At 59.6% G+C, this 21,527-nt stretch overlaps 2 protein-coding genes across 5 annotated transcripts; both read right to left on the reverse strand.

Annotated features, from left to right (window-relative positions):
- Positions 1 to 569: 569 nt before the first annotated feature.
- LOC147913507 (uncharacterized) lies at positions 570 to 3,893 on the reverse strand. Of its 4 annotated transcripts, none has more exons than XM_087449328.1 (6): positions 3,750 to 3,893; positions 3,329 to 3,520; positions 2,966 to 3,052; positions 2,591 to 2,772; positions 1,690 to 1,812; positions 570 to 1,562 (listed from the first exon to the last, which is right to left on the reverse strand). In XM_087449328.1, the coding sequence occupies exons 2-6, from the start codon at positions 3,437 to 3,439 to the stop codon at positions 1,316 to 1,318; spliced, it is 750 nt and encodes a 249-aa protein (XP_087305454.1). In that variant the 5' UTR covers positions 3,440 to 3,520; positions 3,750 to 3,893; the 3' UTR covers positions 570 to 1,315. The 4 variants fall into 4 exon arrangements, 2 of the variants coding, with proteins under 2 accessions (XP_087305454.1, XP_087305455.1); XR_015556467.1 differs by having other exon boundaries at positions 1,431 to 1,562; positions 2,665 to 2,772; XR_015556466.1 differs by lacking the exon at positions 570 to 1,562 and adding an exon at positions 2,465 to 2,590 and having other exon boundaries at positions 1,693 to 1,812; positions 2,665 to 2,772.
- Positions 3,894 to 3,954: 61 nt separating this feature from the next.
- LOC147913508 (uncharacterized) lies at positions 3,955 to 15,152 on the reverse strand. The gene is made up of 9 exons (XM_087417793.1): positions 15,070 to 15,152; positions 12,301 to 12,401; positions 10,892 to 11,021; positions 9,825 to 9,918; positions 8,447 to 8,597; positions 8,214 to 8,373; positions 7,719 to 7,844; positions 7,535 to 7,597; positions 3,955 to 4,071 (listed from the first exon to the last, which is right to left on the reverse strand). Exons 1-9 carry the CDS (start codon positions 15,150 to 15,152, stop codon positions 4,062 to 4,064), a joined length of 918 nt encoding a protein of 305 aa, XP_087273919.1. The 3' UTR covers positions 3,955 to 4,061.
- Positions 15,153 to 21,527: the final 6,375 nt, after the last annotated feature.

The following is a 21,527-nucleotide window of genomic DNA, read 5'->3' on the forward strand; positions in this document are numbered from 1 at the left end:
GCAGGGGTCCCCTTGTGCTGATTATCGATGTTCAGGAATAAGAATCAAAAAGTGGGGTATGGGGTGCTCTGACCCCTTCTGGTCGGGGTCCCCTCAGAGGGCTCGGGCAGGAGCAGGAAGAAACACCCCAGCCAGACGGGACTCACAGCTGGTGCTGACCCCGACTCTGCACTGACCCCACGGCCTTGCCGGGCAGGGCCAGAGCTGAGGCCGGTCTCTGTCACCAGGCCATCTGAGTGTACAGGGCAGGCTGGTGACCCAGTGCCACCCCCAGCCACTGTGAGCTCCAGCTCCATGTGGGGGGACCTGACTCTCCTCCGCACGGCTCCCCAGTGCGCACACGAGCACGCAGCCCAGGCAGCTCTGCTTCAGACCCCACACACGACCCTCCCAGGGGCCAACAAGGCAAGACCCGGCTGGCGCTCTGTCCCAGGGAGGGCGCGGGACGCTCAGGGTGACCACAGGCCACCCCGTCCTGAGGCACAGTGACAATGGCCCTGGTGACCGCAGGGGGACATACCAACTTGTTGCCCATCCCTCGAAACAAAACCAGCAGAGGTGAACACAGGCACTGGAAAAATACCAAAGAAACCTTTTATTTCCCTCAGTTAAACAGAGCTCAAAAAACTACATAGTTTTTACATAGTCTTTGAAAGTTTGAAAATGACTTTAAAAATAATTTTTGGTTTTTGTTTTTGTGACAAAGATTAGCCCTAAGCTAACATTTGTTGCCAATCCTCTTTTTGCTGAGGAAGATTGGCACTGGGCTAACATCTGTGCCCATCTTCCTCTATTTTGTATGTGGGACGCCACCACAGCATGGCTTGACAAGCAGTGCGTAGGTCTGTGCCTGGGATCCAAACCTGCAAACCCAGGGCCACCGATGTGGAGCGCGCGCACTCAACCGCTACACCACCGGGCTGGCCCCTCAAAACTAATTTAAGCTCTTAGACTTGTGTGTGCAAAAAATACAACGAATGACTCCAGGGCAGTCATGGGCAGACGGCCCTGGTCTTGGGGAACCGGCCTTGGTTGACGTGGGGCGTCCTGACGGCTCTGTGGTCTGTCGGCTCCTGGGGATCCCCAGCTCCAGCCCTGCCTGAGGCCACAGGAACCCAAGAACCCACACTGGCAGGCGGGGGCCCGTGAGCCTTGCCTGTCCTGTCCGGAGGAGGCAGCCCCAGCTCCCCGAGGGCTGGCTCTCTTGGGGAGTCGGGATGCCACTCCCCTGGCTGGTGTCTTTCCAGGGAAGCAACTTCTTTCTGAGCATCAACTAGAGAAAGTCACAAGTTTTCTAAAACAGACACGAATTTGCTCAGCTGCAGGTGGTTTGTGGTCTGGAGGTGTGGCCTCCCAAAGTCCTGTGGAGAAAGGGGCGCCCATGCCAGGCCACGGGGCAGGTGAGAGTCCACAGGCGGCTTTCACAGACCCCTGCGGTCCCTGGCGGCCAGCTGTCCACACATCCCACCAGCCCCGATGGGACCTCGGCTGTAGGTGCCACCGCCCCTCCCGCATGTGAACGCTTGAGACGATGCGGGTGGAGCGACTTTGCCCAGGGACACCTAAGGAGCAAAGAGACATCTCAGCACCGGCCCAGCCCACGGGAGCGAGTCCTGCACCGCCACCACCACGAGCGGTTCACGTCGTCCGCCCGCCGGGAGATAGGCCCTGGGGGCAGGCGCCACTTACCGGCTCAGGTTTTCCACCACCACGCAGGACAGGAGGACGCCGACGGTCTGTATGTCTGGGCTCTTGAAGCTCAGGAACAGGCACAGCAGCTCACTCACATAGTCGGGGCCCAGGGTCTGACACCTGCACAAGCACAGAACATTCTGGCACGTAGCTGGCTCTGGTCTTCCCACCTCCACAGGCCATGCGGGGTCCCCTCCTGACGAGGCCGGTGCCGCTCAGGGGTCCCTGTGTGTCGCCAGTGAGTCTACTGGTCTGCACCCCAAAGGTGCTCGCGCCACAACAGTGGCGAGCGGGGCAGATGCTCACAGTGGGCACAGGAGTGTCCTTGCCCAGCACGCTGTGGTCCTGGCCTCTAGCTTGTAGGCGCAAAGGCAGGGCCCTGCCTGAGCCCTCAGCCTTCTCCCGACATGGAGTGGCAGCCAGCTCCGGCCTGCGACTGCTGAGAATCCCACCGTGCATGGGACGGCGGGCAGGGCAGCGCGGGTGCGGGTACGTGAGCGGGGTGGGGTGTGCGGAGGGCCCCTTGCATTCTGGGCTTCGGAGCTGCCCGTACACAGTCCTCTGAGGAAGGGGAACGACGCTGGCCCAGGGCGGGCACAGCCAGCTGTTTGCTGGTTCCGGGAGCAGCTTGCCCTCTGCTGCTTTACCGACAGAAATGGGCGCAGACCCGCCTGCTGGGGCCACTGAGACCCCCACCTGCGCCAGGAGCCAGGCCCAGGAGCGGCCTCAGGCCATGACTGTGCGGCTGGCGGCCAAGCGCTGTGGAACTTACGCCTTGAGCAGGGCGTGCTCCTGATAACTCAGGTCCCGTGCAATCACACCCACCACGTCCGGGAGGATGGTGGTTCTACGCAAGAGGCCTTCTAGAAATAGCCTCAGCGCCCAGAAGTTCTCCTACCTAGCAAACCAAGGAGACGCTTCAGGGCACACCGCTCTGCTAGGCACCCCCCATCGCCCAGCCGCCAGCCTCACCCCGAAGGCAAGGGCGATGTCCAGCAGCGACGTCAGCCAGGGCAGCTCCGTGAGCAGCATGTGGAGAGCGGCCTGGGCGCAGAGGAGCAGGCAGGCCTCGGGGCCCCGCTAGCGGGCAGACGGGCGGTCAGGGCAGCTCTCCTGCCGCCGGCACCGAGACCAGGGCTGAGCAGCCCTCCCACGCATCCCGAGTGTGAAAAGGAAAAGGGTGGAGCGAGGCCACCCAGCCTGCAGATTGAGGGACTGTGGCCGTGGGGAGACCAGACGGCAGGGCTGCAGAGAGGGCCCCAAGCGGACTCACCTCCCTGTGGAAGAGGCTGGCGGGCAGGGAGGGCCGCACCTGTGCCCTCAGCTCCTGCAGGATGGCGTTGGCCACGCGCAGCACCATCTGCAACAAGGCAGCATCAGGGCGACGAGTGGGGCCACGTGGGGAGCGGTGGTCACAGGACGGGGCAGGTGACCAGTGGCATCTGATGCTGGCAGGTGAGGTCTGGGAGGGGTAGGGCCGGAGGGCCCTCTACCAGGCTCCAGAGGGTGGCGTGGGGGTAGCGTGGGTGCTGGGACAGGCCCTGGAGAAGGTGGGGGAAGAGCCTGCACAGGCCCCGGTGTCCCCACATGTAGACACAGCATCTGGACCGCGTGCCTGGCATGAGGAGAGCCTTACCGTCTGGAAGGAGGGCGGGGGCGCCTGCAGGGCCAGCGAAGTCAGGAGGCCACTCTGCTCCAGGATGGGGCTGTTGCCCCAGATGGCGAGCAGGGAGCCCCAGCACCGCATCTGCAACACGGGTGCTCAGCGGGTGCCGCGACCCTTGGGGCCCGCCTGCGAGCCGTGGTGTGCCCAGCAACGCGGAGGGGCCTGCAGAGGGCGGCAGGGCGTCAGCACTCACGTCTCTGTACAGGGAGGGGTTCTTGTAGAGCATCCACAGGGCCTGCCTCGAGAGGATGCAGTGCTTCCTGGGGACGCCTGTGGGACAGGGAGCCTGAGCGGGGGGGGCCCTCTCTCTGTGCGGATGGCGGGGCTCGCCAAGACCAGACACACACACACGTGGGTCCTGGAACCAGAGCGGCCTCCAGCGGATCCTCACCTATGCCGACTGCCCACTGGTCAGTGCCGAGGAGGTCGTTACCCATGGGCACGCTGCCCATCCAGAACATCTTCAGGTAGTTCTCGAAGTGGCTGGAAGCAAGCCGGCAGGCAGTGCAGCACGCCAGGCCACTCAGGGGCACCAGCAGCGCGTTGGCGGCGCTGGTGAAGTCCCCACACTTGCACAGGTAGAAGGGGACCTTGTCCCGGAGCGCTCGCAGCCTGGGGGGGGTAGGGGCTCTTTGAGGGGTGCACACGCCCGGCACCGTCGTTGGAATTTGTTGTGACAACAGTCATCACGTGGACTCAAAGGCTACGTGAACCTGAGAAGGACAGGGATGCGTGTTAGAGAAACCGGCTCCTTTCTCACCTGACGGCGTCTTCACACCTCACTGCCTTCACGTAGCGCAGGAGCTCTTTGTACCTAATCCGAGGCAGGAGGGGAAGCGTGTCATGTGACACCCGCCCCGGCCATCTAGGTCCTGCCCGCTCTCCAGGGGCCGTCACCCCCATGCTTGGAGCCGGCCCGCCCGCACAGGGTCATGACAGCGAGCGAGCAAGACCCTCTGGCAGAGACCCCTCCCTGACCCTGTGGGGTGCAGGCTGAGGTTGCAGACCTCCAACCAAAATGGGCCAGAGGCTCTAATTACAGGGGAGGCTCCGGGGGACAAGATAACTTGTTCTTCACGCGTCACAACAGGGAGGCCTTTGGAGCAGGACTTGACCCAGAAACAACGGGGAGACAACAGGTTTGACCTGTAAAAACTAAAGAGTTCTGTACAAACAGTAATAAAAACAAGGACGTGCTAGGAAAATTACTGACAGTCGACGCACAGTGAGGGTCGACCAGCTTTTTACAAAGAACCTGTATGGGGGGGCCAGCCCAGCAGCGAAGCGGTTAAGTTCCCATGCTCTGCCTCGTCGGCCTGGGGTTCGCCGGTTTGGATCCTGGGCGCGGACTTACGCACCGCTCATCAAGCCATGCTGAGGCGGCATCCCACATAGAAGAACTAGAAGGACGTACAACAATGACATACAACTATCTACTGGGGCTACAAGGAAGAAAATAAAAAAGGGAAAAAAAAAACAAAATGGAGGAAGATAGGCAATAGATCCTAGCTCAGGCCCAATCTTCCTCAAAAAAAAAAAAAACACACAAAAAAACCCCACAAAGGGCTTGTATAAACCAGCACAACCACAATAAAACCCAGACCACAGCCCTCGAGAGCCAGCCGAGCCCCAGATGGCAGGGCCCACGCACGGGGGAGGGGTGCGGCTCTGGGAGTGGCAGAGCAGGTCGGGGGGCGACAGCCAGGCCTTACCCAGGGCTCGGTCATTTCAGGGCCAGCTCTATAACTGCCGACCACGCAGCACCTGGCAGCTCCCCAGGGCGTGCCCCACCCTGAAGAATGTGAGGGGTCCAGCCTGCCCACAATGGCCTGGGCCAGGGTCCCCAGACAGGGGACTCTGGGACACCTCAGCCTGAGACCACCGCTGCCTGGCAGCAGGACAGACAGAAGCCCCCCAAGCCTCCCCTTGGAGGGATCTGAGAACTCATTGTCCCCTGCTCTCCAGGTGATGCACCCTGGCCCTGATGACGGTGAAAACCTCCCAGAGAAACTCCTGTTTTCCATGCTTTTCCAGGTGTCCAGGAACGTTTTGGTCTTTTAAAATCGTGGTCAGGAGCCTGTGCTCCCACGGCACAACATTCAAAGTGAAAGGTGGACAGATGCAACAAGGTCCTCGGGACCAGCCTTCCTGCTCAGGGACGGTGAGCCCCCAGGAGAGCGGCGTCCAGGTGAGCGGCATTGAGGTGAGCGGCACCCAGGCCCGCACCCTCAGTGCCACCACTGGCTGCTCCACAGGCTCAGAAGACACAGGCAGCGGCTCTCCCAGAGCACTGGAGCAACAGCACCAGGGGAGCCCGCCGCCTGCTTGCGCAATGGGCTCCAAGACTGAGCGAGGCCACAGCGGGGGCCCGCTTACCTGGAAAGTCAGGCGCACCAGTGAACCCAGCACCCTGCCAGCCAGCCAGCCGTCGAGGTCAGCACACAGGCGGAGCAGATGCGCAGAGCCCGTGGGGCACCCCAGCCCCCCGAGTCCCGAGAAGGCCTGGGGCGGTGCTCCCCTCACACTCGCCAGTTTGTGAAGCTGAAGCGGTGCGGGGTGGGGGGACTGACTGGGAGGAGCGGGTGGGCTGCTCTCGCAGGGGCGTGGGGGAGCCGCTGAGCACCAGCACCACTGGAGATAGCGTGACCCCGCGCAAGCGGGGCTGCGCTGGGCCCTGTCTCCCGGGCGGGCGGTGAGTGATGCAGCAGGGACTGGCCACCCGAGCAGCCAGCAAGCGTCTCCTCTGCTGGTGAAGGCCAGGACCCAGCTCCCACTGGCCCCGGGGCGCTCATGGTGCCGCAGGGCTGAGGGCTGGCCAGGGACTCAGAACGCCAGGGTCTTGGCAGCAATGAGCGTTCTTGCTTCCAATGACGTCACCGAGCAATGACTCAACTTCAGAAGGTGGGGAAGCGACTGTGTGAGTCTGCAAGGGCCATTCCACCTCACACATGCGCACACACGCCTCACACATGCACGCTTCCTGCGGCACCAGAGCAACAGGACGGGCAGTGCTTCTGGTGGTCCAGAGGCTTAGGAGAACGGATGAGGGAAAACCAAGGGAGAGCACAACCCACTGTCGCACAGAAGACCCTCGAGGCCGGTGGGAGATCTGGAAAGGTCCTGCTCAGGACTCGGAGGGCCACCTCCTGGGGAGTCTGCAGACGGCCCTGGAGGAGACTCAGCCAGCAGCTACAGGGCCAGTGGGAGCTGCTCTGGAGCGTGGCGAGGAGCTCCCCAGGCCGCAGCAGCCCTGCCTCTGCACTCCGATCACCAGAGAGGGGAGTGTGCTCAGGAGCGGGGAGGGCTGCCTGAGACATAGAGCAGGATGCCGCTGGTGAGGAGAACGGAGCACAGCCCATAGGCTGCCCCAGACACGGTGACACCTCCCAAAGGAGTCGGCCTACACCAACCCGACCGCTGACCTGACCGCCTGCTGCAGGGCCATCAGACCCGCAAGAGGCGGATGCCATCCGTGTGCACAGCAGCCAAGCAAGGCCAAGCCCGTCGCCAGGAGCGGCCGAGGGAGGACACTGCCCGCTGCTCGGCGGAGGCCATGCCGGGACTGGGAGGCACAGGGAGTTCGGTGCTGTGGGTGGTGTGGCCTCCCAGCCCGGCTCTGGAGTGACCCGGCACAGCTGGGAGCGGGGACCCCTGGGCTGTGCTCCTCTGAGGATGCAGGGCGGTGGGGGAAAGGGGCAGCTGGGCCCTGTCTCAGAGAAGCAGGCCGCTAGGCTGACAGCAAGGTGAACGCAGGGTCTTGTGCCACAGGGAGGCCCCTGTTCTTTGGGAACTTTCCGGGCCGTGCGGGTTGAGTTTTGTACCAAGGATGCTACTCAGCCCTTGGTCTGCAGTGGCCTGTGCTGAGCTGTGGCACCCAGGAAGCTGTCCGTTCCTCCTGAGGACACTCACGGGCAGGCACTGTGGCTGAGGCCCCACAAGGCTGCCTGGGTACCCCAGACCCTGGGGTGGATGGGACACCAGCCCGGGCTGCCCACCCAGTCCCGTCACTGTTGACACCCCTCAGCCAAGGGCACATGGTGGAAGGAGGGGAGGCAGAGCTCCCAGGGATCCTCGGCCTCCTCATTCTGTCGTGAGCCTCCAACCTTCCGGAGGCGCCATACGCTGTCTCAGACAGAGAGCAGGCCTGGCAGAGCCATCTCAGGCCCTTGGACTCACCTGGCCATGAGCACAGGTACCGCCAACTTTAGAGCCCCAGGGCTTCCAGCATCCCGCCAGGCCCTGCGAAAGGACACACAGGGCAGTCACTGCCTTGCAGACCCAAGTGTCCTTGGACCTCGGCCAGGAGTTGGGGCCTGTGGGGTGGGTGCCTCTCGGGGGGCAGTGACGTAGCGCTGCTTACGAGGAAGGGTCCTTGTGCACCACGATCTCCTTCACGGTGCCCAGCAGCATGACGGCGGAGGCCTGCGGGTGCTCCCGCTCTGCCTGGCTGACGCAGGAGGACACCAGCTCAAAGACGTCTGAGTACCTGGGGGCGGAAAAGGTGCCGGTCCCTTCACGCTCGGCTTAACTAAAAAGCCCAACTTAGAAAGCTGAGGTTTAAAAGGCTCCCACCCTTATGAAGGAGGCAAGACTGACAAACCAGTGAGAGCAGTGCTCCAGCACCCCGATTCCTGGATGTAAACCTCCAACTAACACAGGTTCACAACTGGGGTCCCTGTCGGGACTGTTCAGAGGCGTCCTTGATTCCCACCTGCGAGGCCACCCCTGGACATGCAGGGGACCCTCCCCACCAGCCAGCAGAGTGACCACTGCTTTCTGCTCCAGAGCTCCAGGGAGAGTCCGCTCCCGTGCATGCCCACAGGCTACGACACCCGGGCCTGCCACAGCCACCCACCGGTGCACAGGCTCCTTTTGGGGCTGCTGGTGAAGGGGGCACCGTCTTGAGTGTGGCTGCAACCGACAGGTGCAGGCCTGCGAGTCCTGTAGCCTCTCTCCGCGGAGGTACCGGGCGTATGCCCCGGCGAGCTCCTGCACGAACTGCAGCAGACGCTCCCCTGAAACGGACGGGCCAGCTGCCAGCACCCGCCGGCCAGTGCCCCGCACACCACCAGTCCGCGCCCCACTCACCCGGACACCGCAGGTCCGCGTTGACCTCCAAGGGCTCCAGGTTGAAGGTGACGAGGGTGCCAGCCAGCACCAGGCTGCACTGCTCCTTCCAGTGCCTGCTCTTGTGGTGGGCGTTGCAGTGGCACAGGGCCGGCGTTGTCCAAAACAGGCACTGGGGGCAGAAGGAGGGGGACTCTCAATGGAGCCCCCCAGACCTCACCCCGGCACGAGCATGGAGCACAGATGGGCCCGCCTCACGTCTGAACTGGTGCTGCAGGGGAACCTTCCCGCACACACACAGAAGCCACTTCACTCTGTGAAGAACGCCTTTGCTCATAAAAATAACACCCTTATTATAAAATCCCATTTCCAGAGGCCGCGTCAGGGCTCAGAAGTGTGTGTGTGACACCTGGGTCTCGGCCTCTGGCCTGTGGTCCCGAGCCCCCGTCTGTGGCGGGCAGTGCCGTCGGTCCCAGGAGACAGAGAGCACTCCGGTCCTGGTGTTCCTCTGTGACATCCCTCTTCTTGGACGCCATCTCTTCTGTCTCTGAGGACACTCCCGAGTCCTGTGCTGTAGGTTTTGTGTCTTTCTCGTTAGTGACTTTCCTCAAACATCTGGAATTCCCGGCCGTCTGCTCTCATCTCACCAGAAGCTGCCGGGAAGCTCCAGTGACCGCACAGCCCAAGGGGCTCAATAGGGACCCTCAACTATTGCAAAGCTCTTTTCCCAGAAAGGACCTGTGTCCTCTGCCGGGGGCAGAGGTCTCCGCGGCGACCGCAGACTTTCACTCCCTCCCCAGTCCAGGTGGGGCTCCCTCCGTCCTGCCTGGGCCCCGTCTGCTGCCTTCTGGATGCAGTCTGTGCAGAGGACTGCCCAGCCAGTCACGGTGGAGAACTTGAAGCCTCAGAGGCAGACACCAGATTTACAGGGATCTGGACACCCCCCTCCCAAATTAAATCTCCCCGGAGGAGGGTCTGTCATCTGACATGGGCGAGAGCAAAGCTGACCAGAGTCCACAAGGAGCAAACTCAGGCCTGTGGCCTCATTCCGAGTGCGCCCTGGCCAGCGGTGCTCGTCCGGCAGGGGAGATGAGCAGGAGGCAGAGCTGGATGCCCGTACCACACCCGCTGGCCCCTCCCCATGTTCTCGGGCCTCTCGTGTGCCAGGCTGACCCCACAGGTTCACCTAAAACGAATCTGTTACTCTTGGGAAATGGCGCCTTGGCTCCATGACAGCTTAGGGGACAGCACAAAGGGTCAGCCCCAGTCCCTCTGAGCTAGTCTGAACGGGGAACCAACCCTGTGGAAAAGGAGCCCACATGCACAGCAGGCCCTCCCGGCCACCTACCCACCCGAAGCTGTAGATCCAGAAACTGCTGTTTGCTTCCCCTGCACTCACCTCGGAGGCTGGGACGTCGCAGATGTAGCAGTAGCACTGGCTGCAGGCGTCCGTGTTCCGGCCGACGGGAAGCGCCGCCTCGCTCTCAGTCTGCCTGAAACACGCAGAGCAGGAGGATGAGGACGAGGCGGCCACACATGAGGCCCGCAGCCCATGTTGGTTGTTCCTTTTTATTTATTTATTTATTTATTTATTTATTTTTCCCCCAAAGCCCCAGTAGATAGTTGTATGTCATGGTTGTACATCCTTCTAGTTGCTGTATGTGGGATGCGGCCCCAGCATGGCCAGAGAAGCGGTGCATCGGTGTGCGCCCGGGATCCGAGCCCGAGCCGCCAGCATCGGAGGGCGCGCACTTAACCGCCAAGCCACGGGGCCGGCCCAGGTCGGTTGTTCTTACAAACTTTCCCTCAAAGCAGGAATTCAAGAGCAAATCCCAATGAGACAAATGCCGTTATAAGAGGATTAGGACAGAGACCGATGGTCTATTCCTCTCAAAGAACTTAAAGCCAAACAAAGATTTCCGGCATTCTTTGCAACGGCATTTTAGGTAACGGTGCTTATTGTAAATAAAGCATTTTTTTTTTTTTTTTGGTGAGGAAGATTAGCCCTGAGCTAACATCTGTCGCCAATCCTCCTCTTTTTGCTGAGGACGACTGGCCCTGGGCTAACATCCATGCCCATCTTTCTCTACTTTATATGGGACGCCGCCACAGCATGGCTTGACAAGCAGTGCGTCGGTGTGCGCCCGTGGTCCGAACCTGCAAACCCCGGGCCGCCTCAGCATGGCTGGAGAAGCGGTGCGTCGGTGCGCACCCGGGATCTGAACCAGGGCCACCAGCAGCGGAGCACGTGCACCTAACCACTAAGCCACGGGGCCGGCCCAAAGAAAGCATTTTTAATTTAGAAAAGTCTGAAAACATACAACCCCTGTCGAACCACACCGAGAAGTCACAAATGGAGCCAGCGTGAACATCTATGAGATCTACAAGTCAAGAGGCGCCCTGTGAGGGAAGGCCCTTCCAGCAGGTTCCAAGCCCTGCGGGGGGTCCGGGCTGAGGCAGACGCACTCAAACGGGTGAGTGGTGCAGTCGTATCTCGAGTGCGGCATCACGCTCCCTCTCTTGCAGAAAGTCACCACCAGCCCACACTCCTCGTCCACAGTCTCCTCGGACCGCCACTCCTCCAGGCTTCGATTGGCTGGAAAGGAGACAGGAACATGCCATGGCCACATGTGTCTCACCGTCAAACATGCCAGGGCCCTCAGGGGACCCTGGGCCACAGAAAGTCCTGGATGTGGTGCGGGGCCCTCCCCCAGGCCCTCTGTGGTGGGCCCTGCAGGGCTGCGCTGCCTGCGCCAGCATCAGGCACCATCCTGAGCGAGCCACTTACAGCACTGCTTTATGGATGGGCTCTGGTTGTTTCCAGGAGGCTCCTCGCAGGACCCTTCTTGCCCCTTGTACCCACCCAGCTCTCCAGCCTGGCAGAGAACCCACATCTTCCCATCCAGGGTGAAGCCACTCGGAGAGTGCAGGCAGAGAGCCCCCAGGATAACACCATCCTGGTGATCAGCCACAGAGCCCCCAGGAGTTATAAAACAAATACGGCCCTTAACAGGAAAGGCAGAGGCGCCCTTCCACCTAGGCTCCACCACCTGCCAGGAGGCTCCACGAGCAGGACGGAGTTCCCGAAGCTCACGTCCGTGTCTGTCTCGTCATCACTGACCCAGATCACAGACTCGTCGAGGACGGTGTCTTTGTCAGGCCCCATGGCGCCTGCCATGAGAGCTATAGCACCTATGGGTGTCCAATCAGATGGGAGACAACCACACCAGCTCGTGGATGGTCACCGGGGATGGCTGAAACGGGCAGAGGCTGAGAGACCACCTACCCCAGAGAGCGCTTGTTAGGAGCAGTGTCCTCAGACCCTCACCCCTTTCCAACCTCAAAGCCGCCGGAAACAGACGCGCTCTCTGCACCTGCACGGTGCCCAAGCTGGAGGGTAGGAGCCAGCCTCACTCAGCGGGGGGCGAGGGCGGAGCAACTGTGGGCCTGCAGTTATTCTCCTACTGTTGTTGTTAATACAACTCTCCACAAAGGTGACACTCATTCTCAGCTCAAAGGCCAGACAAACAGGAGCCCAGCCCCTGCTCCAGCTAGAGGATATTTGGAAAAAGAAGGGACAAAAGCAGGAGGAGGAGGGAGCCGAAGGTGTGTGTGGCTCTGCCCACGCTGCAGGGAGGCTGGAGTGAGCACTGCGCTGGGGCTGCCTACGGGGCTGGAGTCCCTAGGACCTCAGAGAAAGGGCTGAGACGCCCGGAGCCCCAACGAAGGACAAACAGCCCGATACCCAGCATCCGGCTCCTCAGGATCTGCCCAGGGAGGCCGGCCAGCCCCCGCCCCGCCGGGTGCCCCTCCCGCCCGCGGACGCGCCTTCTAGGTAGTCCCGCCCCGAAGCCCCGGCCGCACCCGGGCCCCACCTAGGCGAGGCCGCCGACCGCTTGCAGCCTCAACCCGGCCGTCCGCCAAGTTTTCAATTGCCCGCTGCGCCTCGCCCGCTCGCTTCCGCCTTGGGAGGCCACTTCCGGGTCAAAGCCGGAAGCCGGCGGGGCGCACAGAGGGGCCGCCGGCATGAGGGAGGGCTTCCGTGCTGCGTCGTACGTGGCGCGGCCATCTTGGAGCCGGGCAACACGTCAGCAGGGGTGGAAGGGTGGTGTGGAGGGCGTCATTACTGTCTAGTGTGTGATTATTCCATTGAGCTGGTTTCCCCAACATGCCGTTTCGTGGCCAGAGGGATTTTCCAGGCTTGTGTTAAATTTGGCCAAATGACCTTCGACGGGGCCAGACACTGCCGCCAACGGCCTTGGTGAGCCGGTCGAGCCGTGGGACTCCGTGCAAAACCCGCGTTGTTGGAGACAGACGACAGAGCAGGGCGAGGGCCTCCCCCAGGCCTCCCCTCCCAGACCAACCCCCCCCACCCCCCAATGTCCCCATTCCCAGGTTCCCCCACCAAGGTGCCCCTCCAGGCCCCCCCAGGGCCCCCGACCCAGGTCCACCCCACCAGGACCCCCCACCGAGGTTACCCCCACCAAGGTTCCTCCCCCAGGTCCCCGCAGGTGCCCCTTCGCAGGTTCCCCCACCCAGGTCCCCCCTCGCAGGTCTCGCCACTCAGTTCTCTCCCAGATACCCCCCCAGGTCCCCCAACTCAGGTCCCCTTTCCCAGGCCTCCCAAGTGCCTCCACTCAGGTCTTCCCTCCCAGGTGCCCCCACCCAGGATCCCCCTCCCAGGTGCCCTCACTCAGGTCCCCTGCTCTCAGGTCCCCACTCCCAGGTTCCCCCACCAAAGTTGTCCAGACCGCCTCCCTGGTGCCCCCACACAGGTCCTCACTCAGGTGCCCCCACTCAGGTCTCCCCTCCCAGGTCCCTGCACCAAGGTTCCCCCCACCAAAGTTCCTCCCCTGGCCCCCCACCCAGGTCCACCCTCCCAGGTCCATTCCCCAGGTCCATTCCCCTTAGGTCCCCCTTCCCAAGTCTGCCCACCAAGGTCCCCCCACCAAGGTCCCTCTCCCAGGTCCTCCCATTCTGGTCCCCCCTCCCAGTGCCCCCACCCCACATTGCTTCTTTGCAAAGATCTATTCTAGGAACCTGAACGAGCTCCATAATTGCTGTTCAAAATGCATCCTTGGAAGATCTGTCTTAGAGCTGGACATCAGGCACCTAAATGTTTGAAAGTTACTGCTGGACCACGGGCGACAGTGACTTGGTCCGAGGACTGTAGGCGATGCCCCCAAGGCCTGGCGGCTCCAGACAGCGATGAGATAAGGCCCAGGAAAGGAGCTGTGATGTGTGCACCCCTGCAAAGCCTGGGCTCCCTGGTGACCCTCATGCGATCTTGCCCCGCCACCATCTGTGCCACAGTGTAGATGGCGCTCCCACCAGGGGCAGGTCAGCCTGAGGACACTGGGCGACATCTGGACCTATTTCTGGTTGTCATGACTGGGGGTGCTCCTGGCGTTTAGTAGGTGCAGGCCGGGGTGCTGCTCCTCACGTGCATGTCCCGGGCGGCCTCCCCACTGTCCTATCTTGGTGAGTCCCCAAGTTCTGGCCTCGAGGCCACTTCTCCTTGTCCCTCCACGTCCCCTCCTGTCAGCTGTGTGCTCATGAGTTCCTTCCCTCCTCAAGCCCCCTGGCCCGGCCCTGGGTGGAGTCTGGGGTGTGGAAGTGGCAAAGTCCCGCCTTCTGGGGGTCCGTGTCTAATGGGGGCAGACGCGCCAACAGCAGTGCGTCATGAGAAATGCTCCCTGCGGTGTCCAGAGGACCTGGGTGGGGCCTCAGGCTGGGTCTGTGGGGCTGGATTTTGGTGGAGGGTCCCAGCAGCCCTCAGGACGGTTATGTTTCACCTGCACCCCAAAAAGACGCTTCTCGAGACTTTTCCAAAGGACTCATTTAACTCGGAAAACAGAAGCCCTGTGACTTGGCGTGGTGGATGGTGACAGGTGCCTCCGTCCTTGGTCAGCTGGCTGGGCCCACCCCTGTGTCCCGGCTGCCTGGCCCTCACCACTAGGTGGAGCCGCAGGCCCACGCCATTGCCGCCACGGGTTCCAGAACTGCAGGCGCCTCGCCTGGCTCTCCAACTCTGGTCCCAGGACCCCTTAACTCTCCTATGGGTTTCAGGCTGCTGTCATGTGGTGACATCTAGGGGTATTTACTGTGTGAGGAATGAAAACGGAGAACTCTGTTACATTGAAGCTTTTCATTTAAAACCAACAGTAGTAAATCCAATATGTGTGAACCTCATATTTTAACAAAAAACAGCATCATTTTCCCTCAACAAATTCAGAGGCATCGTCTTACACCTGTGTGGACTTCTGCAAGGAAGAGCTGCGTCGTCAGCTCTGCTTCTGCCTCGTCCGTCCCGCGTGGCATGGCGTGGCCTCTGGACCCCCTCTCCAAGCCCTGTCAGAGGACGCAGGGAGAAAAGGCAGTTCTTCGTCCCGGACCCAGCTCGGAGACCGTGTGCGGCCGACTCGCACCCTTCGTGGTCTTCTGTCCACACTGATCTGCTGCTTTCTGACTCCTTTTGTTGAACACAGGAGGGTCAGATTTAAAACATTCAATGTAACTTTATGGGGAAACGAGCTTGCGGAAATCTGATTTGTAATCAAGGTGACTGGGCGGTGTGAGCCGCCCCCTTAGTCTGCCTGAGGCTTGAGTATTCGGGATTCCCAGAAGACACCATCTCGACAAACCCCGAATAGAACTGCAGGCGAGCAGGGTTGATGTGGGAGCTGGTCCCCAAGTCCTGCAGGAACTCGGGGTGAGGGGACCCCATGCGTCTGTGTCGAGGACTTCACGGATCTGTCGTGAGGGGGTAACTCTTGCCTTTCGGGGGTCCGGGTTTGATTATGGGGGAGTCTTGCCATCTGTCTTTGATGATTAACAGACTTTACTCTTTAGGGCAGTTTTCGGTTTTCAGGAGCACCCGCTGTCCTGCAGCGTCCCTGCCATTCGGCTCCCGCGTCCCTGTGTCACTGTGGTGCGTGGGTCATGGCTGACGCGCCAGGGCTGACACTGTGGTGACTGATGTCGGCGCTCCGTCCTGATTGCTCGGGACTCCCCGCCTCCTCTTTCTGTCCCAGGTCGCGTTGGTCCTCGCGTCTCCGGGCTCCCCTGGGCGGGGGCGGCGGCTCAGACTCCTTGTGCTGACGGCCCCAAACGTCCTGAGCTGTGCTGCTCAGGGGCCTTGTAGGATGCGCCTCAGCTCAGGTTCGTCGGGTGTTCTCCTCAAGTTGGTGGGGAAACGTGGCTGCTTCTTGCACCGTGACCTTTGAGCAGGTCCTGCTTCCTCCCCTGAGACGGAGAGGGACTGGCGGGGGCAGGGGTCCTTTCCGTTCTCCTGAGGGGAGAGGGGAGGGAGAGGACGTGTGCGTGAAGGGACAGCAGCCCGGGGCTAGGGAGCACGCAGTGTAATAGTAGAGACGACAAAGCAGGGCTGAGGGGAGCGGGGCCCTGACGCCCTCCAGCCCCTGGCGGGAGCCCCTGGTGGGACCACCTTGCAGGAGCCCTGTGGCCTTTCTGAGCTCGGGGCCTCATCTCAGGGGGAGCAGGGCCTCTGCTTTGGCGAGGGGCTCTCCGGTCTCTGGTGGCCAGGCTCTGTCCATGCATCCTGCTGGCCTCGGCCTGTCAGGCCTGGGATCTGGCAGACACCCCGTGCCCAGCCATCCTGCCATCTCCCTGCTGGGCTTGCTCCTTGGAGTAATCTGATGGGAACGTGTGCTCAGGCCACCATCTCCCCAGAATCCCCCTTTGGCTTTTCAGGGGGGACTTTGCTCTGGCTGTGGCAGTTTCTTGGGGCCTCGAGGGGCTGGTCACCTGCTTCACGCCTCAGGATCCAGCTGACGGTTGAGGACCCCAATTCTGCAGAGGGCAGCTTGGGCCAGCAGAGGCAGCTCTGCTCAGAGCCCACTGCTGGTCGTGGGTGACCGGCTCCTGCTGAGTCCTGGGCCCCGCGGGGAGCAGGTCGGGGGGGAGAGGTGCGTGTGTGCACACGAGGTGGTTGGCAGGTGCTCTGGGCTGAGTGGGTCGGGTTGGACTGGCAGGTGGGGAGGGTGCTGGAGACCTGAAGCTTGGGGCCCACTCCAGGCCAGCCCCTTCACCTTCCCGGTGCCGTGGTGGGAGCAGCCTGGAACCCCGTGGTCATCTGGGCCTCACCCCTCCTGCTCCTGGTGCAGCTGGCTTGTGGAGAAACCTGTTTCCTCCCAAGAAAAAGTGCATTTGGCTCCCCCCTCCGCTGATGCAGCTTTAGCTGAGTGACGATGGAGGCTCCGGCTTTTCATAGATGTCTTTAGTGAGGTTCTACTTCCCGGTGTGCCTCGGACATGGGCTGATGGACAGTCCCACACCCCCACCCATGGGGCCCAGGCCGAGGTCTGCGGGGCCCAGTGGGATGTGACACGGCTGTGCTTGCTGCCTTTGATCAGAGCGTCTCTCGGCCCTTTTCTGTCCACTCACAGCTTCTTTCAGACCCTCTGCCCCTCTGTGCCCCCTCGCCCCACGGCCTCCCTGGCTGCGGTTTCCTCTAGCATTTAAAGCAGAAGCAGAACTAGGCTTGCTCCCCAGAAATTGAACTTGGTGGTTCATCTTCAGAAAAGCAAACCAAATGCTGAGTCGGGCTCGTCTGGATTGCTCCCACTGTGGATGAATGCAGGCTTTCCCCTCTCAACACCCACACGCCTCCTTTCTTCCTCCCCAGTGGGGGCTGGGGAGCTTCTGCTGAGCATGACACAGGCCGCCCCTCGCTGCCCCAGAGCTCAGAGCTCTCTGAGTAAGAAACGGGGAGAGTAAGACAAGGGAAAGTAGGTGGCCCTGCTGACCCTGCACCCATCGGCCTCCTGTGCCCTGGGAACGTGCTCACAAATGGTCTGGTGTTTTAGGGACAGCCCTTATTTTGGAGCCAGAGTACTGGGGTTCACTCTGGTGTTGTCCCCTCCTAGCTGTGTGGCGTTCCCTCTCTGTGCCCTGGTTTCCTTACTTGTGCACTGGGTTAACGGTCTCTACCCCACAGGTGTGGGATTAGATAAATTAATACATAGAAAGGGTTAACGGTCAGTGCCATGTCAGCGTCAGCCCAAGGTGATGTTGATGGTGGTGGTGGTGATGATGATGAAGACTATAGTGATGGTGATGATGGTGGAGATGGTGATGATGATGGTGATGATGCTGATGAAGACTATAGTGATGGCTGTTGATGACGATGGTGATGATGGTGGTGACGGTGATGATGATGCTGTTGATGGTGGTGATGGTGGTGATGATGATAGTGATGATGGTGGTGGTGATGATGAAGACTATAGTGATGGTAGTGATGATGGAGATGGTGGTGGTGATGATGAAGACTATAGTGATGGTAGTGATGATGATGGAGATGGTGATGATGGTGGTGGTGATGGTGGTGATGATGATGGAGGTGGTGGTGGTGATGGTGGAGATGATGGTGGTGATGGTGATGATGGTGATGATGATGGTGATGGTGATGAAGACTGCAGTGATGGTGGTGATGATGATGCTGTTGATGGTGGTAAGGAGATGGAGATGATGGAGGTGATGATAGTGATGATGGTGGTGGTGATGATGAAGAAGACTATAGTGATGGTGGTGATGGTGATGATGATGATGAAGACTATAGTGATGGTGATGATGATGGTGATGATTGTGATGGTGGTGATGATGATAATGGTGGTGGCGATGATGATGGCCTGGCCCTCACAGCCTTGGCTGAACGGTGTCCTGGAGCTATTGCTGACTGCTAGGACAGTCCGAGGATGCCAGACCCCATTCTGCAGAACCAGTTCCAGCTCCGTTCTTTCCTGACTTTGAGTGTGGAATACACGTGGGACGTAAGATAACAACATTCCATTTCATCTCCTTTGAGTCAGTTTTCTTAAATTAGAAAACAAGCATGTGTAAAGGCATATGGCAGTGGGTCCCACCTGAGAACAAACAAGATGTGTGCAAGCTGAAATGACACGACATAACTTAGAGGGCGACTTGGATTGTGAAAGGACTCGCTGTCAGTCCTCTTTGGCACCCCTGTGCATGTTGAATTGACAGAATCTTTGGGTCACAGATGTTTCCAAGCACGTGTCTTTTGTGGGAAGTTAAGAACACCTGTGCCTGTATTTTTTGGGAGGGGGGAGGGAAACTTATTAATCTTATTCCAAGTGGAAGAAACTCCGATGTGTCAGGACAGAAACCTTGACTTTCATTATCGTCGTGATAGTTGATGAGACGCCCTGACATGAGCACGGTTTCACTGAAAGAGTAAACCACGGAGAAACTGGATGTGGAGGGTGGGGGAGGGCAGCAAACGTGATGAGGATGCTCGTCTGAGCCGTTTGGTATCATCAGTGTATCCAGGGCTCCAGGAAGCGACCGGCTGAACGGTTTCTGTCAGAGGATGTCCTTGTGACCTTGACTTCCTTAGGAAAGCCTGGATGGTGGGCCCCTGGCCTGGCCTGGCCAGGTGGGGTGGGGTGGGGGCTCTGGTATGTCTGGCCCTCCCCCTTCCTCAGCTCTGTCGTGGCTTCCCAGAGCAAGGACCCAATTCACTTCCTCCCCTCCGCTCCACAGTGGGCTCCGGGGCCCGTGGGGGCCGCACTCTCCTCTCAGTTCCTTCGTCGCTAGGTGTTGTAAATATCCTCACTTGGGAGATAAAGTGGCTCTTAAAAGGTCTGCTGGGGCCTGGTCTTAGAGGGAAGAACAGATCTGAGTCCACACAACAGCATCTCCCGTTGGCCCAGGGGGACTTGGTTACAGTGCTGGGCGATGGGGTGAAGTGTCATGATGAAGGGCCTTGAAGGGGATTAGGATGCGCCCCCCCCCCCAAAGTATACCATTTTGGCATGAGGATTATTTTGAGCTGAAGGCAACTGAGAATCAGCAGATGCAGAAAGAAGCCTTTTTGGAGCTTCCCTTGTCTGACTGAAAGCAGCAACTTCTGGGAAAAGAGGCTACTGTAAACTCCTTCTTTAGGGTGAGTCTACTCCCAGAGGGGATACTGTGAATGAAACCCATCTCAGATGCCTCCTCTCAGGGAGTGTTATGGCCATGTGGGAGACGGAAGACCACTCATACCTATATAGACAATATACCTATATAGACAGACGTTATCACAAACCTTCATATGTCTCAGTTGTTCTCTTGAAACTCCTTTGTCTTTCCTAAAGAAACCTATTTGTTCTTCCTGTAGGAAGGCTTTTCTACCCCTCCCTTTCACCTACTAAGTTAGGTATATAAGCATCTAATTGGAACCATTAACTGAGCCAGCTACTTTTCTTGGCTCCCGTGTGCGTATGAATAAACCTTTTTCTTCTGTTAATCTGTTGTTTGTCAGTTTAATCCGCAGGCCCCAGTCTCTGAACATAAGAGAGTAGAGGAAAAGGTTTTCCTTCCTTATAGCCTTCTTCACCACAGAGACTCCCTAACTTGGCTAGCATGGGGTGGGGTGAGGGGATGGGGCATGGGAGTGTGGGAGGTGGGGGCCAAGACTGAGGACCCACACTCTCCATCTGTCCCTGCTCCCTTCATGCGTGACATCACACTTGCAAAACTCACCAGAACGAGTGGAAAGATCAAGATGGTCATGATCCCCTCGGCAGACAAATGACGGCTTTTCATCAGCAGCAAAACACTGTCACGTGGTGAAGGTGAGCGAGAGAAGAGGTGCCCAGTGAAGGCCAGCGGGGGCGGTGGAGGAGGGACGGGACGTGCACTTCCGCGGGGCGGGCGACTCCTCTTGGTCCTGATTGGCTACAGACACTGGAAAATTAAAAAAGATTCTTAGTGTTCTCTCGCATTTGGTTAACTTGGGTTGGAATGTCCCGCGGAGGAAATGGAGGGGAGTTTGCTGCGTGCCACGCTGCACCCCAACCTTGTTGTCTCCTTGGCGCTTGGAGAGAGCTGCGAGGGTCGGCGTCGTTCCCTGGGCCGACGGGAGACCCCGGGGCTCACCCGGCTCTGGGGACCTCTGACAGGAGGACCTGTCGTATAGCCTCTCACGCCGCCTCCTGGAGGCCACGCCTGACTGGGTGCAGATGCTCTGGCCGGAGGCGCTGGCCTGGCGTAGGAACTTGGTTTTCAGGTTGCGCGTGTGGCGTCATCCCCACGTTTTCACACAGACGCAGGAAAGCATGCTGTTTGAACTTGGTGTGTTTCCTTTTAAATCGTGTTGGTTTTTCAGGGAGAGACACTTCAGAATGTAAGACACTTAATTGCAGTGACAACGTGGCTCTTTGGCATCTCTTGTGCTTAGGTACCTCTGATGAGGATGACGTGGGTCCTGCGTTTGTGGGAATGAGTCCAGACTGCCTGTTTACCACAGGAACACCGAGCCCGCTGCACAGGGAATGGACTTGGTGGCTGGCTTTGCGACGTAGGCGGCATCCTTGCATTTATATTTGTCACTATTTTAAGCTCAGTGGTGGCATCTGGTATTGCGTGTTGTCTGCCTAAGCACTGACCATGTTTCCCTTCGCACGCGGGCGGATTTTGGTTCTTAAATCCTCCCAGGAGTTAAGGTTGCATTTTGATGGTTTGGAAGCACTGGCCACTGTTGCACGTTGCGTGGCCTCGAGGTGTCAGCCTGGCCTCTGGGTCGTTCCTTATGCTCTGTGATAACTGGATCCATTTCTTCCCAGGAGAAAGTAAGGTGGACATTATGTCCTTTGATCAAAGATCCTTAACAAGGGGACAACCAGGAGAAGAAAAAGGCTGAGATCACCCCTCCACCTGCTTGCCAACACTGACCCGAGGACAGCCCCCTGTCCTCCAGGGGTGGGGGGTGCGGGAACGCCCTGAGGGCCTCACAACAACATGGGGACCCCACCCTGGGCACGTGGAGCTCTACATATAGGGGCTCAGGAGAGACCGGTGGAAACAACAACGAAACAGCCAATTTAAAAATGCACAAAGGGGTTGAAGAGACATTTCCTTAGGGAAGATACACAGATGGCCAGCAAGCACCTGCAAAGAGGTTCAGCAAGATGCAGATCGAAACCACCGGGAGATACCACGTCACACCTTCTGGGCGACTGTAATGACGCAAAGAGCAAAATGACAAGTGTAGGGGCATGTGGAGAAATTGGACCCTCACACACTGCTGGGGGCAGTGTAACACGGTGCAGCTGCTGCGCAAACAAGCCGGCTGCTC

This window comes from Ceratotherium simum, chromosome 26, assembly GCF_057802395.1.
Source record: "Ceratotherium simum simum isolate JZ-2026a chromosome 26, ASM5780239v1, whole genome shotgun sequence".
Taxonomy (NCBI): Eukaryota; Metazoa; Chordata; class Mammalia; order Perissodactyla; family Rhinocerotidae; genus Ceratotherium; species Ceratotherium simum.